This window comes from Cibotium barometz, chromosome 22, assembly GCF_041138505.1.
Source record: "Cibotium barometz isolate CiBa-2024 chromosome 22, ASM4113850v1, whole genome shotgun sequence".
Classification (NCBI taxonomy): domain Eukaryota; kingdom Viridiplantae; phylum Streptophyta; class Polypodiopsida; order Cyatheales; family Cibotiaceae; genus Cibotium; species Cibotium barometz.
Window position 1 is genome coordinate 32,806,501 of NC_141067.1, and position 15,423 is coordinate 32,821,923.

The window sequence follows — 15,423 nt, forward strand, 5'->3', positions numbered from 1 at the left end:
GTCTCCAACTTGAACCCAACCAAATTCAAAGTATTCACCTCTTCCTATGTGAGATTAGTGCCTTTCAAAAACAAGCCAACTTTGTGAGGTTGGTGCATTAGAAAAATGTTTTTGTCAACTTTCCAATTGTGTGTACAATGCATGTTACAAAACCACACCACTTGTGATTTTGTGCACATGCTATCATGATACTTCCTTGTTGGAAAGAAACTAGGGGATGCATTCCTTCCTTAAATTAACAAGTGGCTCATTGGACTTCTAAAACCATCTAATTATGACATTAATTTTTTCACATGGGAGCATCTTTCCTTGTTATATCTTTATTTATGATGGACTCTTTACATGGTTATATCTTTATTTATGATGGACTCTTTACACGGTTATATCTTTATTTATGACGAACTTTTCACACGGTTGTATCTTTATTTATGATGGACTTTTCACTCGGTTGTATCCCCCTTGTGTAAAAATAAGATTATCCTTTTTTTAATTACCATGTTTTCTTTTTTCTTTTTTCCTCCTACATTTTTTACATCTTCTTCTCCATTATTATATCTTCCAATGACCCTATGGTACTACGGAGATATCAAGCTGTTGTGGAGATATCACGGAGCTACAAGCCATGGTTTTCATGTAATCAGTAGTAGGTATGTCTTGAATCTGCCCTAATGGTCTTGCACCCCCAGTGCAGATGTCACAAAACCTTTGGATGCCCTACCTAATGGGATTATGCTCAGTGTGCAAGGGTCACAACCCCCCAAGTTAGAGTATAATTGTAAGAAATCTCAGCTTTGCTAAAAAGTTGGGTCAACTTGCTTTTATCAGTGGGGTTGCGGTTGGGTTTTGTGTTATATAGCTTTATGGGTGGGGTTGTGCACTTCTTGGGTCTCCACCTTACCCTCATGGGCCTTATTAGGCTATACCACAAATTTGGCAACAAGGTTGTCATAAACCATATCAAGGGTCAGTGTAAGTCTCTTAAGCATAACCACAATGAGGGCAATAGGTTGTCATATAACCATAGCCATAGACAATCTTTCTATATGGGATTTGATATTTGTGCTAGAGATGATTAAAATTTTATGCATTATGATTCTTCTTTAGACGATTCTTCTCAACAATCATGATTCATCTCTCAGGTGATTGGTCTCATGCGATTCTTCTTTTTGTGCTGAGTGATTTGATCACAAGTTAGAGAATTTGATCTAAGGATAGACGATTCAATCCAAGGATTCATCTCAAGCGATTGGGCGATTGTTGATGTTTGTGTGTGTGTGCTGCCATTGTTTTTTATAGATGATTCTTCTCTAGTGATTGTTCTTATACTGATATCATTCTTCTCTAGTGATGAGTTAATGATTGCTCTTAGCCTATTGTTAATGCGATTCAGGCACTATGATCATCCTCAACATGAGCACTATACTTTGATTGAACTTTGTGCATCTCTTTCTCTTTGGTCAAAACAAGTCCACCTCCCAACTCGATCCACCATGGATAGTGAACTATCTCCCACTCTCAGAGATGGACCCATTCATAAACCTTGTCTTCCTATCATCCAATGAGATTTCTACAATCTGAGGACTAGGAGGCCTTAATGTAGATGCTCAAATTTTTTTATGAAGGCAAGAAGGACATAATTAGGGCAATTGCTTCTAGTTTGCACTCCCATCATGAAATTCATGTTATTTTTGCATATTCTCCACATCAAATTCTATCTCATGTTGATTACTATCATGATGGGAGATGGGTGTAAAAACTATCACCCAAGCCATTGACAAGCTTTTGGCAAAGAACAAATGCAACAAAAAGGAAATAGAGAAAATCTTCACCACATCATATTGATACGTGGCAGATATGGAAGCTTGTAGCTTCTATTCTACCACATGCTTTAGACGCAGTAGATGTGCTTTCTCACCATGCCACATAAGGATACGTAGTAGACGTAGTAGATGTGCCTAGATAGCATTTGGAGAGACACAAATTAATTGCATATGTTGAAAGAACTAGAGTGCTTTCTCACCATGCCATGTTTAAAAAACCCTACTGGTTTCACCACAACATATTGATACACAGTAGGTGTGGAAGATTGTAGCTTTTATGCTACCACATGCTTTAGACGCATAGTAGATGTGCTTTCTCACCATGCAACATATTGATACACAGTAGATGTGCTTTCTCACCATGCCATGTATTGATATGTAATAGATGCAATAGATGTGCCTAGAGAGGGAAAAACCTCACCCGGTAACTAGCCTTAGAAAAACCCTAATAGACAATAAAATATAAATAATCAATAGGTGCAAGAAGCTATTCTAACCTTACCAAACAAGGGATCGAGTTGGAGAAGTAGGTGATCCGTGTTGAACCAAACGTTGATTTTTTTGGAATCAAAAGGACTTAAGCACGAGTAGGGGAGAAAACTTTTACAATGAATGTCTACTTGCGAGGAACCCAGTGTTTCATGCTCGCACTAAGCACATTGAGGTGCATTACCACTATGTCAGGGAAAGACTCTCTGCGCAGCAAAGATCAGCTTGATCTATGTACCTATATATGACCACATGGGAGATTTATTCACGAAGGCTCTTTCTCGTGAAAAGTTTGAAGCTTTTCGTAAAGCTTTGGGCTTACTACCTGTTCACGATTGATCGGCCATATCCGGTACATGTTCACATCATCACTCTAGGGGGGATTTGTAGCATTATATGGCAGTGATGTGTGTGAACACACTTAGGACCGCCGGGGCACTTTTTTTCTCACTAGGAGGTTTTTCCCCCCCGTGCGTATGTACACCCTCTTATCTACTACTTATCTTTTGTATCTGCTGGCACACATTTGTTCATTCTAATCTAGTGAGTTTTGTTGAGATATCGAGCTCGTCTAGTGAGGCGGTGGACACTGATGACCCGCCTGGGGGATAGGCCCCACACTTACACCACTGGCATGGTTGGTGAGATCTTGGGTGATATGCGGCCAGTGGGATGACAGGCTGTGTGTGACAGCCATTCTAGAGACTGGCATAGTTATAGCGCCAGCTCATTTAGTCGGGTTCACACTATAGAGAACCTGTGTATGTATTTGGTTGAGTACCTTTCATATTATGTGTACTCTTATCTTTGTATATGGTGTGTTGAGTGTTGAGTGAAGAAGAAGAAGATATTCAGCATCTCACCTTGTGTGTTCTCTATTAGGGTTATGTGAGTGTGTGTGTGTGCTTGCAAGAGCTCAAGCTCTCTTCCCCCCTGCATCTTTTCAAGTTTGTGTGCTCTCAAGCTTCTCTATCTTGTGTGTGTGCATTGTTGCAACCCTAACCCTAATTCCAACAATGTAGAGTGGTTTACCATCTTCTTTGTCTTTTGATCTTTGCCCTTTGGTTAAAATCTACAACTCTTAAAACCTTTGATTTAAGCCTTTAAAATTTTAAATCTTGCCTTTATCTTCCTAGACCCATAACTCTAATACTACTGACATAGATCCACATCTAGGAAAAAAAAAAAGTAGGAACTTGCAAGAAAATAGATTATTCAACCCAATTTACTCATCAAAGACCACAAATTCAACGTATTGAATTGAATAAATAACAAATAAAATATTTAGCTCAAGATAGCGACTCAACATTGGATGTAATCATTCCCTCCCATGTGTGTGGCCTCTCCCCACACACATGAGTATTTATATATTTCTTTCATTCCAAAATAGGTCATAGCCTCCAAAAATACAAAAAGGTACTTTTATTTGTACAACACTCTTATACTCAAAATAGAGTATCCATAAATTAAGGCTAGGATTAAAGCATATCACACTTTACAAAAGTATTAAAGTTCAAGTCTAAGGTTGATAAATCAAAGCTTTCCAGATAAATCAAATGTGCACAAGCTAGCACATGTATATACAAAACTTGTTTACAAAAATTTGTGCCAACAAATAATATCATGCATATTCTCCTCAATCTTATGAATCATCTTCACCTATAAAATAACCAACAACAAATTGGTAAAGAGAAACCATCACCACACACATGTTTGCCATGTGTAAGTAACCCAAGAATCTCCCTTCTCCATATAAACCAACTGTAACAAACATTGGAGGCCCTAACTATACGTCAATGTATACCAAATGTATTAATATTTATAATGGCATCACCCATGATATTAACATGATTTGGCATGAGACAAAGATAATCCAAGCATCCCCAAATCATCTAAGAGGGTAGAATAATATTTTTAAGAGAGCTTAAAATATATTCTCATAACAAGGGGTGACATGTCTAGCCCCTTACATGACTTCTATTGACTTCTAGATTTATGGGACAATGAATGACTTGCTTAGTTACTGAATGAGAAATATATGCTTATATTCTATATTAAGGTGCTAGTTGGCTAGCCCAAGATGTTGTCGGCCAGCATTGGACATGAATATTCGGGATAAATGATATGCTTTGCCTTCTATGTTGCCCACACTGGTGGTCTTCGACTTGGTGCTACCGCACTTGCTACCTGGACTCCATTAAAGGCTATCGACTATTGTAATACAACCCTTGCTGGTTGTCGAATGGTCATCCATACCCTCCATGAGATGATGATGCTAAGGATGATAATGATGATGATGCCTCCTTGGGACTATGGTTAGTGGTTGAGCCTGAATGATTTGATACCAATGTTGAGGATGATGATGATGATGATGCCTCCTTGGGACTATGCTTGGTGGTTGAGCCTGAATGCTTTGATACCAATGCTGCATGTGCAGAAGCCTTGCTACAAAATCCAGAGTCCTTAAGAACAAGATGCTAATTACACATGATTAAGATAGAGGAGAGAGAAAAAGATAGAGATGGTTGGTGTCAGGTTGTCTTGTATTTAATAGGGAACAAAAAGGTTGCTAATGTTTGTACATGGATAGGCCCTTGGTTAGCCCCAAAGGGTGACCTCCGGTCCCTTACATGATTTTTACTGACTTTGAGATTTATAGAATGATGAATGACTTGCTTAATGATGAATGACTGAATGAGAAATGTATGCTTGTATACTATGTTGAGGTGATGGTCGGCCAAGCTCCCCAGATGCTGTCGACCAGCATTGGACATGAATATTCAGGATTTATTTCTAATAAATGTTGTGCTTTGCCTTTTATGCTACCCACACAAACTTGGTGCTACCCCGCCTGCTGCCTAGACTCCCTTGAAGGCTGTCGATGGCTACTATAATATAGCCCTTGTTAGCTACCGACGACTGGTCATCCAGATCCTCCATGATGATGATGATACTGATGTTGATGCTGACACTGATGATGATATGATGATTCTACTACTAATGATGCTCTAACTGATGTCCAATCAAGGATTATATTGTTCATGCTAAGGATTAGCCATGGCACGGCCATGCATGTGACATCCCCTTGTGCTAAACTTGATGACGAGGTGGATACTCTATCATCCTTCAGTCTCACAGCAATCCCATTTAAGCTAAATCTGGATGGTCTCCTAGCATAGTTTCAAAACATCATGCTAAAGGATGATCTCTCATCTTGCAGCTCCCACCTAGTCGTCCTCCTAGAGGATCATCGCATTGAGTTGGTCCCTTGGACAAAACCACCTAGTAAGTTCCCCTATCGCCTTTCTAAGGCATTGGAGGGTGAACTACAACATCTTTCCTAGTTACTCTGCTTGTGCAAAAGAAATACAATTCCACACGCTTATGCATGGACTACATGGCTCTGAACAAGCTCACAATGAAGAATGTTCCCAATGCCCAGGATTGAGTATACCCTTGACCAACTCAACAGTGCAAAGTTATTTTCGAAGATAGACCTTAAGAGTGGCTATCATCAGGTTTGGATCTTTATGTGGCTGATTTTCCAAAAATAGCCTTCAAGACTGAACGTGGCCATTCTGAGGTGATGCCATTCGGTCTCACCAACGCACCGATGGCAACGTTTAACAAGATGATATCTCGAGTATTTGTGGAGCTCATAGGAAAGTGCATGTTCATCTTTTAAAAAAGTATACTCACCTTTTCGGCTACAAAGCAACATGAGCTAGATGTCAAAAAGGTCTTATAACTTTTGTGGGACAATGCGCTCTACATCAATGCCAAGAAGAGCGAATTTGGAGTAGAAGAAATACATAATCTGGGATATGTTATCAGTGCACATGAGATTAGCCTCAACCCTGAAAAGGTAAGGGCCATTCTCGAATGGGATGTTCCCACGAGTGCTCAGGAGATACGCTCTTTTGTAGGTCTCTACCAACCATACACTTCCCATATGGACAAGTTTTCGAACCTTGCAGCACCTCTTACAGATCTGCTCAAGGGCATAAAGATGCATCGACAGAGGGTGTCTGTACACGGGCAGAGCACTTGAGGCATTTCATGCAATGAAAAAAGTTGCCTCAGAGTCTCTGGTTCTCAAATTGGCTTCATGGGATGATCCTTTTGAGGCAATCACCCATGCTAGCAATCTAGCCATCGAAGGCACAATTCAAAATTTGCAGGAGTCCACTCTGCTTGAAATATAGGGAAAAGATCTCGACAATATGAAGGCACAATACAAGGATTCTTTGGAATTCAGCCCTCCTACTGCAATGGCCGCACCATCTAGTTATCAACCCTGGGGGGCAGTGCCGGAGTCCCAGTGCTATGGTAGCAAAACAGGTATGGTGAGGATCCATGATTGCCTGGACAACCATTTCATCACCTGACCTGCAGTAGTGCTTCACACCACAACGAGAATGGCGCATGTTGTGTGAGGACAGTGCTGTAGATATCATCGACGGGACAACCTACCTTTCTGCAGAGCCTGTCCAGCCACATCATTCATACCCTTCTCAGGCAATGGCATTGCAGGAATGGAGGGAAGTTTCTTGCGGAGCAGGAATCCCAAATTATTCTATCTGAGGAGGATGTTATTGCATGGTGTGTTGGGCCCTCAAAGCGGCTCTTTCTCCCACGTTCATACATAATCCCCACCCCCCCCCCCCCCCCCCCCCCCCCCCCCCCCGCCTCTTGTTAGAGGGAATGCATGTATTTTCTATCAATAAGGATCTATTCTTTGAAAGGACAAAAAAAAGATTTATTAGTTTCTTCTCTTTACAAAACTCTACAAAATTACTTCAGAAGAAGATTAAAAAAGCCAAGAGCATAGTGATCATAACAGAGAAAAGCCTGTGTCTTAATATCATTTGAGGAAGCATGCCATTTTTTTGAAGAAACCAATTCTTGGCTTCAATTCACTTCAGATGTCTACAAATCCATAGAATGTCATACCCACAGCATACATAGCAACGACTCTAGCTATGGCAGTCTCAGTACAAATCTCGATGCCCATGCATATTTTTGGGATGATGATAGAAAACAAATCAACCTTTCCTCAAAGTACTGCTTCAAGTATTTATGAGTGCATTACAATCGATCACACTCCATCAAACCTTCCCATGTGAAGCAAAAACAGGAAGGATCATGCTATAGGCATTAAGCCTTTACACTTAAAGAACAGAAGGAAAGAGAAAAATATCAACAGTCCACAAAGTCCAGCAATGAGAATAACCCACTTGAAAGCGCTTGGTTCATCAAACAATGCAATTTCAATGTTCATACCAAATACTCCAGCAACAACTCCATAGATTGCTATCACAAATGTGGCAGTCGTTAGAAGAAGCTCAAACTGGATGAGCTGGTTCCGAACATTGTCCTGTTATGCAACAAGTGTGAATCTCTCTCTCTCTCTCTCATAGGCCGACTTTGGCCTCTCGTAGACGTTAATATATCTTTCTTTCTTTCTTTCTTTCTCTCTCACGTCCGGGGTTATAGATGGGAATCAGTTTTCCGCCCTCAGCCATGCACAGTGGGAGGTACCAGAGGATCTGGAGGAGTGGCAATACTTTACAGGGAGGAGCTTCGTGGTGACAAAATACATGTGGTACATAGAGATGCAGATGCGAGGTACATGTGGGTCCAAATATGCATAGAACGGCTCCGCGAGCTATATGTGGCAGTATGCTACTTTCCCCCAGCCCACTCCAGGTTTGCACCATTAGGAGGGTCGCCCTATATACCACTATATGATGATATCATGAGGTTTGCCAACATGGGAGACATATTACTATTGGGAGACTTTAATGCACGTACAGGCTCAGAGCAGACATAGTTGTATGATACTCAAGAGGCTATGTACCGGGAGATCACGGCAGAGGATGTTGGGTTGTAGAGATCAGCACAGGATGAGGGGGAGATTACAGATTATGGCAGGCATTTTCTCACACTCGGGAGTGCACATGGGTTGTTCATATACAATGGCTTATCGAGATGGCAAGGATCAGATGCTCTCACACATTGGAACTCTAAAGGGGGAGCGAGCGCAGTGGACTACTTGATGGGATCTCCTTCATTGATACCTGATGTGCGGGGTTTCACGATTTCCAGTAGGCCCATTGGCATAGCGGCCGATCATGCATATCTGAGTTTCACACTAGTAGGTAGATCCCCGAGAGATGGGCCAGCCACTCATCTACCTAGGTACCCGAGATATCAGTTTACACGTGAGACAGTTGGGGTTTATCGGGATGCAGTATCCGATGGCTTGTTCCTTTAGACCCGCATAGCCCTCTAGACGAGATCACGAGAGGATTGGCAGGTGTTCTACATGCATCCGCCTCATATGCGTTTCCTTGCACTATGATCCCTTCCACCCACCCCCGCAGCACTGCCCCACAGAACAGTTGGTATGATGATGAGTGTCGTGAGACACGAGCACAGCTACAGCGTGAGATTGCCATTGGGTCTCACACGCATAGACAGGCCAGGATGATCTTTCGGCTCCTTGTGCGGAGGAAGAAACAAGCCTATCTGGCTAAGCTAGAGGAGGAGATCTACCAGCTCTTCCTGGGGAAGGACAGCAAGAGGGCATGGAAGATGTTTCAGGAGAGACAGCCTGGTACTCCGATTATTGCACCTGAGGCATGGCATACTTATGCTAGAGAGCTATATGATGCACCAGGACAGCCACCCACCCCCCCTCCATTGGGAGCTAGACCGGCTACTAGCAGCACCTTTTTACTATGCGGATGGTGCTAGATGCGATAGACAGGTTACAGAATGGAAAGGCACAGGATCATTATGGGCTAGTTGGAGAGCACTTCTCATATGCACGAGACACTTTGGCTCCGCTCATCGTACATGTGTTTAATCGTGCCATTTGTGAGGGTTTCCCGACAAGCTGGGCAGAGCATATCATTGTACCACTCTTTAAGAGTGGGGACCCCACAGTACTAGGCAACTACAGGACGATCATGATTGGTCATTACTTGGCCAAATTATATGGCTCTATATTGGAGTCGGAGCTGAGCCGATGGGCACAGAGGCATGGTCATCAAGCACATGGATAGGTTGGCTTCGGGAGAGGATTTACTACCTTTGGATCACATACTGACACTTTGGGCACTTATTGAAGAGGGCAGGGCACAGAAGAGAAGGATATACTGCTGCTTTGTGGACTTCCGCAAAGCCTTCGATACCGTACCAAGTGCCAGGTTTATGCACAGATTGCATGACATTGAGGTACCCGAGGATATGCAGTGGGGGATATATGCTTTGTAGTATGAGTCTGTGGCAGGCAGAGTCCGAGCTCCAGGCGGACTATCTGATTGGGTGACCAGCACGATAGGGGTGAAGCAAGGATGCCCGCTATTGCCCACCCTCTTTGGACTGTACATTGATGCGGTCTCTGATTATGTAGACAGATTGGGAGGCCCAGGGGCATGCCTGGCAGGGGTGTTGATACCCATCTTGTTATATGCTGATTTTATTGTTCTAATCTCAGACTCTCCGGAGGGATTACAGAGACACCTGGATGCATTACAGGCTTTCTGTGTGGATAGAGATCTGACAATGAACCTTGGGAAAACCAAGGTTATGGTGTTTAACACCACACATGCATGGGTGACGAGATCAGAGCCTCAGTTCACTTTCCGAGGGGAGCCGGTAGAGTACGTCAAGTCATATGTATACTTGGGAGTTACTTTCACAGGACCGCGTTTCTCCCTGAAGGAGGCAGCAGCAGCTAGATTAGCTCGAGGGCATGCAGCCTTGGGGGCACTTGAGAGGTAGTGTGCACACATACAGTTTCAGGAGCCACGCACCAAATTGTGGTTATTTGATACGCTTGTCACACCGACCCTCCTGTACGGAGCTCCAATTTGGGGACCCAGTATACATCACAGATCTCAGAGAGGGACAGATGAGGGATGAAGGCAAATGGAGAGACCACTGATTATGATGATTGCCCGCATGATTCGGAGCAAATCATCAGTACCACATGAGATTGTTCGGGCTGAGCTGGGTGCCCCACCATTAGTAACTGAGGCCCTATTCCAGGCAGTTACCTTTTTACAGCGGCTATGGGAGCTCCCTCAGCAGAGGTACTCCTGATTGGCATTGACCTCATCCATACAGTTGGCAGAGGATGGAGAATCATTGTTGGTACGCTCAGATGAGATCATGGTTTGACCAACATGGTTTGTGGATAGAGGCACTACCACCCTTTCAGTACAGTCTGGATTGTCCATTTTTGGATCTCACCTGCTCAGAGTAAAACCGCGTGATCAGGATGGATATCATAAGAGTGGACATAGAGAGGACATGGACTAGCCCCCTTGAGCCCTTGGGCACGAAAATGGCTCATTACAAGAGCCATTTTCTACACCTCTCACCGGATGATTTTATCACCCGCCCAGCGTACATGGATGTACACCTATCACATGGGATACGTTGTGCCATTGGACAGATCCGGACCTCATCACACCAGCTGCGGATTGAGACAGGGCGATATGTGCATCAGATCGTGGATGACCGCATTTGTCAGCTATGCTACCAGGAGGTAGAGAAGGAGGAACACTACATTTGCCGATGTACAGTCTATTATGAGATCCGAGGGAGATATCACTACCTCTTCCGAGAGGGTTTTGGGCCGTTACGCAGGGTCATGGAGTTTGAGGATCAAAGATGCATGGGATTGTTTCTACTTGAGCTCAGGAGACACAGAGAGACCCTCTTGGTAGACAGGAGGCTGAGCCATGATGTACCTAGACAGAGGACCCTGACAGATTTCTTCGGCACCAGCACTAGCAACCCAGCCCACACACCTCCTGATACCTCCTCCATTGGGTCATAAGGGCACCGACCACGCTCACCACTGATAGAGCAGTTATCTTATGTCGTGCTCGTCGGCCATGCCCACCAGGATCCCGACCACGGCATCCTCACCATCGCCAGATCAGAGCCATTATTGCTCGGCATCGGAGGCGCCTACCTCGCTTCTACGACCTCTCCATTCTAGACAGCCCCATGGCGGAGATACTTGATCTAAGGAGAGGGCAACACTTCAACTGATCAGCATACATGGATCTACCTGATATACATTTTTCAGTATTTTCTACTCAGTATCATCTCGGAGTCTTACAGTTCCGTTCTTATAACTGTAGGACAATCAATTTATTGTACTTTTTAGTCTCATCTAGTTGTTCTCTTTGATGAGACACCAACTTCAGATGTACTCTCAGTTTTGGTCTCATAGGCCACTATGGCCTCTTAGAGACGTTAATATATCATTTCATTTCTCTCTCTCTCTCTCTCTCTCTCTCTCTCTCTCTCTCTCTCTCTTTGCTTCAGAGACATTTGGATGCCTTACAGGATTTTTGAACCCAGCAGGACCTCATTGTTAACCTTGGTAAACCCAAGGTAATGTTCTTCCATACCTCCCGCCCCTTCACATCCAGATTGAGCTTCGCATACAGAGGGCATCCTGTGGAGATTGTCTCATCCTATGTCTACCATGGTGTCACTTTCAGTGGCCCAGGCTTCACCATGGTTCCCACTGCAGCACATGCTAGAGTGACGGGATATATGCAGCCTTAAGCTTAGCGGCAACACTCTAGGCACATTTCCAGGAGCCCAAGACAAAGGGTTGGCTTTTTGACACCCTCATCACACCAACCTTGATGTATGGAGCAGCCTTCTGGGGCCAGATTTATCCGATGAGGATTGGCAGCAATTTGAAAGGCCCCAGGTCATGGTGTTCTCCTATATAATATGCAGCAAACCATCAGTCCCACACCAAATTATCCTAGTAGATTTTGCTGCAGTGGTAGTGGATGCACTCTACTAGACACTCACATACCTCCATCGCATCAGTCACATGGATCCCCACAAGTACCCGAGGCTTGCCCTGGGGTCCTCGAGACAGCTAGCACTTGAGGGCTACCCTAGAGTCTAGTATGCCCGAGTTTCCACTTGGTTCTCAGGATATGGGCTCCACATGGACCGCCTCTATAAGCCCAACCGAGCGTGCAGTGACATATTCAACCACGTGTACAAGAGATAAAAAGAGAGAGAGAAGGGGAGAGAAAGATGGGAATAGGGGTTTCACACAATACACCATGTTGCGCTGCTGTGGTGGCGGGCGTAGCGGCGGTGCTACTGGAGTGGCACAAGCGTCGCTTGGCTACGCAGGAGGCGGCGGGCAGCTGCAGTACTGGCGCTGTTGGTTGAGTCAGGCAGCGCAGGCGGCTACAGGAGGGGCAAGGCGGCACTGGAGCACAGAGGCGGCGGCGGTGTGCAAAGAGGCGTTGCAGGGCGGCTATTACAAGTGGTGTAGGCAGAACAAAGGTGGCGGTGTGCTGGGGACGGCGGCAATAGGGCTCACAAGGTGGCGCTGCTGCACGGAGGCGGTTGTAGGGCTTACAGTGCAGCCGGGAAGTGGGCGTTGCAGAGTGGTGCAGCCGGTTGAGAAACGGTGGAGATGGACACTTTTTGAAGTGGCTGTCGGCAAGGATGGGGATAAAGATAACGACGAGTCTCCACTAGCTCTCCTTCAAGATCACCACGAGTTCTTTCTATGCTCCATCATGAGGGTACAAGCTTCTTATATACTTGATGGAGGGTCCATGCTTTTGCCTTGCCTTGCTTTTGCTTTGCCTCTTTGCTTTTGTTTTATTAAATATTAATAATAGTCAAAGTTCTTGATTTGTGCTTTTACAATCTTTAGGGCCTTGCTTTTTGGCCCTGGAGTTGCTTTATGAACAGCCGGCTTTTAGCTTTTTGATCCAGTTTGATGTCCTCTTTCCAATGGTGCCCTCAGCTTTTGGTCAACATAGTTTGACCTTTTGCTTTCTCTTGCTTTTTGACCAAGATTGGTGCTTTTTCCTGTGCCAACCTAAAGATCCCTGTTCCCATGTGTCCATCAACCTGTCCAAGTGTCCGGGCATGAGTTCCATCATGTGAAAAGAGCTTGGAGGACCAAATAGTTACATTCCCTCCCTCTTATATCACAATTGTCCTCAACTGTGGGGTACAAATATTCCATATGATCGTGGTACTAGCCCCATCTGGTGCTCTTGTGCATCTGGTCTTTCCTCATATATGTGGTGCCTTCTACTTCTTTGGCAACATCTTTATGCCTTTCTTTGACCAATGTCCTTGTTCTTGATGGTACATGTTCTTCATAGCCTTTGACATGGGTTAGATATAATAAATGCATACTCACCTTCTGCAAAAACTAGACAGAAGCTAGTCAACAAACAAGTATGCATCATCCACGTCTACTGGGTATTCTAGGTACTGGCCAGGTAGTCCGGAGTCTGGGCCCAGTGGACTATCACATGCCATAAATCCAAGCATTGCCCAACATCAAAAACAGCACACAAAGTCAGAATTTCAAACATATATACAATGCACAAGTATTGATCCTCTTGTTCATGGATTGTCTTGTCTGGTTTCATCGAAACCTGTGCCATCTGGTTCCCGAGGGAAACCGCTGAGACTATCCTCAAGACCATCTAGTTGATGACCACCCGAGAAGTCTTCCATAGTCATCTTGGCCATCTGGTCGCATTGACCGCCCGACTATGAGATCCAATACAGTCATATGGGCCATCTGATCGCAATGACTGCCCGACTGCGAAATCCAATACAATCATCTGGGCCATCTGGTTGCAATGACTGCCCGATTGGCGAAGTCCAATACAGTCATCCGGGCCATGTGGTCGCAATGATCTCCCGACTACGAAGTCCAAAATAGCTGGCATCGTTGCCGTCCAATGGGTCCTCTGGCATCTTTGCCTCCCATATACAAATATTTCTCCTTGGGCTTTCGGGTATTGTTGCCACCCAAACAAGACCATTACATATACAAGATAATGATCAATTCCATTTCAATATAAATATATACAATGAAGAGGACTAGAGGTACAATCCTCTAACCATTTGGTCCTCCATGCTCTTTTCACATGATAGAACTCATGCCCGGACACATGGACAGGATGATGGACACATGGAAATAGGGTTCCTAAAGTTGTAATTGAAAAAGTACTCATCTTGGTCAAAAAGTAGGAAAAAGAAAAAAGTCAAACTTTGTTGACCAAAAAGCTAAGGGCACCATTGGAAAGAGGGCATCCAACTGGATCAAAAACCAACTCCAGGGCCAAAAAGCAAGGCCCTGAAATTGTAAAAGCATAAATCAAGAACTTTGACTATTATCAAAGCAAAAGCAAGATCATTAAACAAAAGCTAGGGAATAAAGGCAAAAGCAAAGCGTGGTTAAAAGTAGGCATCCCCTCAAGTATTTAAAGGGGCATGCACCCTCTTGGTGGATCATAGAAGAACTCTTGGAGGCTCATAGAAGAAGTACGTGGAGAACTCCCTTGGGAAAAGCAAGAACATCATCTTCTTCATCACCTTACTACATCCTTTCTACCGGCGGCCACCTCTGCAGCGCTTGTATCCACCATTGCTCCACCGGCTGCGCCGCCCTTTAGCCCCCCTGTTCCGCCTTCATCTATTCTGTGCGCCGCCCAGCAACGCTTGTTTTATCTGGCTGCGCCACCATTGTGCCACTCGAAGCCGGCTCTGCTACTGCCACTCGAAGCCGGCTCTGCTACTGCCTCTCGTCGCTGCCAACACCAACTAGCAGCGCAGCACCGCCTCTGCCTACAGCAGCGTCACTTCTGCTTGCAGCTGTGCCACCTACTACATGGTTGCGTCCCCTTTGCCTACTACTCATGTGTGCCTGCACATTCAGCTGCGCCACCCGTTGCTGCTCCTGTGTGCCTTGACGAACCAAGCCTCGCCTCTCGTGCCTCCAACAGAGCTGACTGCGCTACCATAGAGCACCGCCACCATCCTCTTCAAACACCCAAGAAGAAGAGGCTGCCTTTCAAATCACGTATTCACCACCCCGGTGTTTGCTTTCTCGGGATTGATTTTGTCCAGATTGGATTGAGAACAAAGAGTTTTTGTGGATACTTGGGAACAACAGTTTGATTCATTGGATATTGATACTAGCCCGGTGTAAGAATCTTGAGGGTCAACCTTGTGGTGAGCTCGGCATCAGCTATTTTGTGCCTCAACATCGACCTCGGCTTGATCTCGACATCGA

The 15,423-nt window shown here is 44.7% G+C and overlaps 1 protein-coding gene across 2 annotated transcripts in view; it reads right to left on the reverse strand.

The window, feature by feature from the left end:
• Positions 1 to 7,155: 7,155 nt before the first annotated feature.
• Positions 7,156 to 15,423, reverse strand: part of LOC147626557 (magnesium transporter MRS2-1-like) — a 36,434-nt gene continuing 28,166 nt past the window's right edge. For both annotated transcript variants that reach the window (XM_086816612.1, XM_086816610.1), the window contains exon 5: positions 7,156 to 7,686. In XM_086816612.1, the coding sequence (XP_086672738.1) occupies positions 7,453 to 7,686 (234 nt within the window). In that variant the 3' untranslated portion in view covers positions 7,156 to 7,452. The remainder of the gene's footprint in view (positions 7,687 to 15,423) is intronic.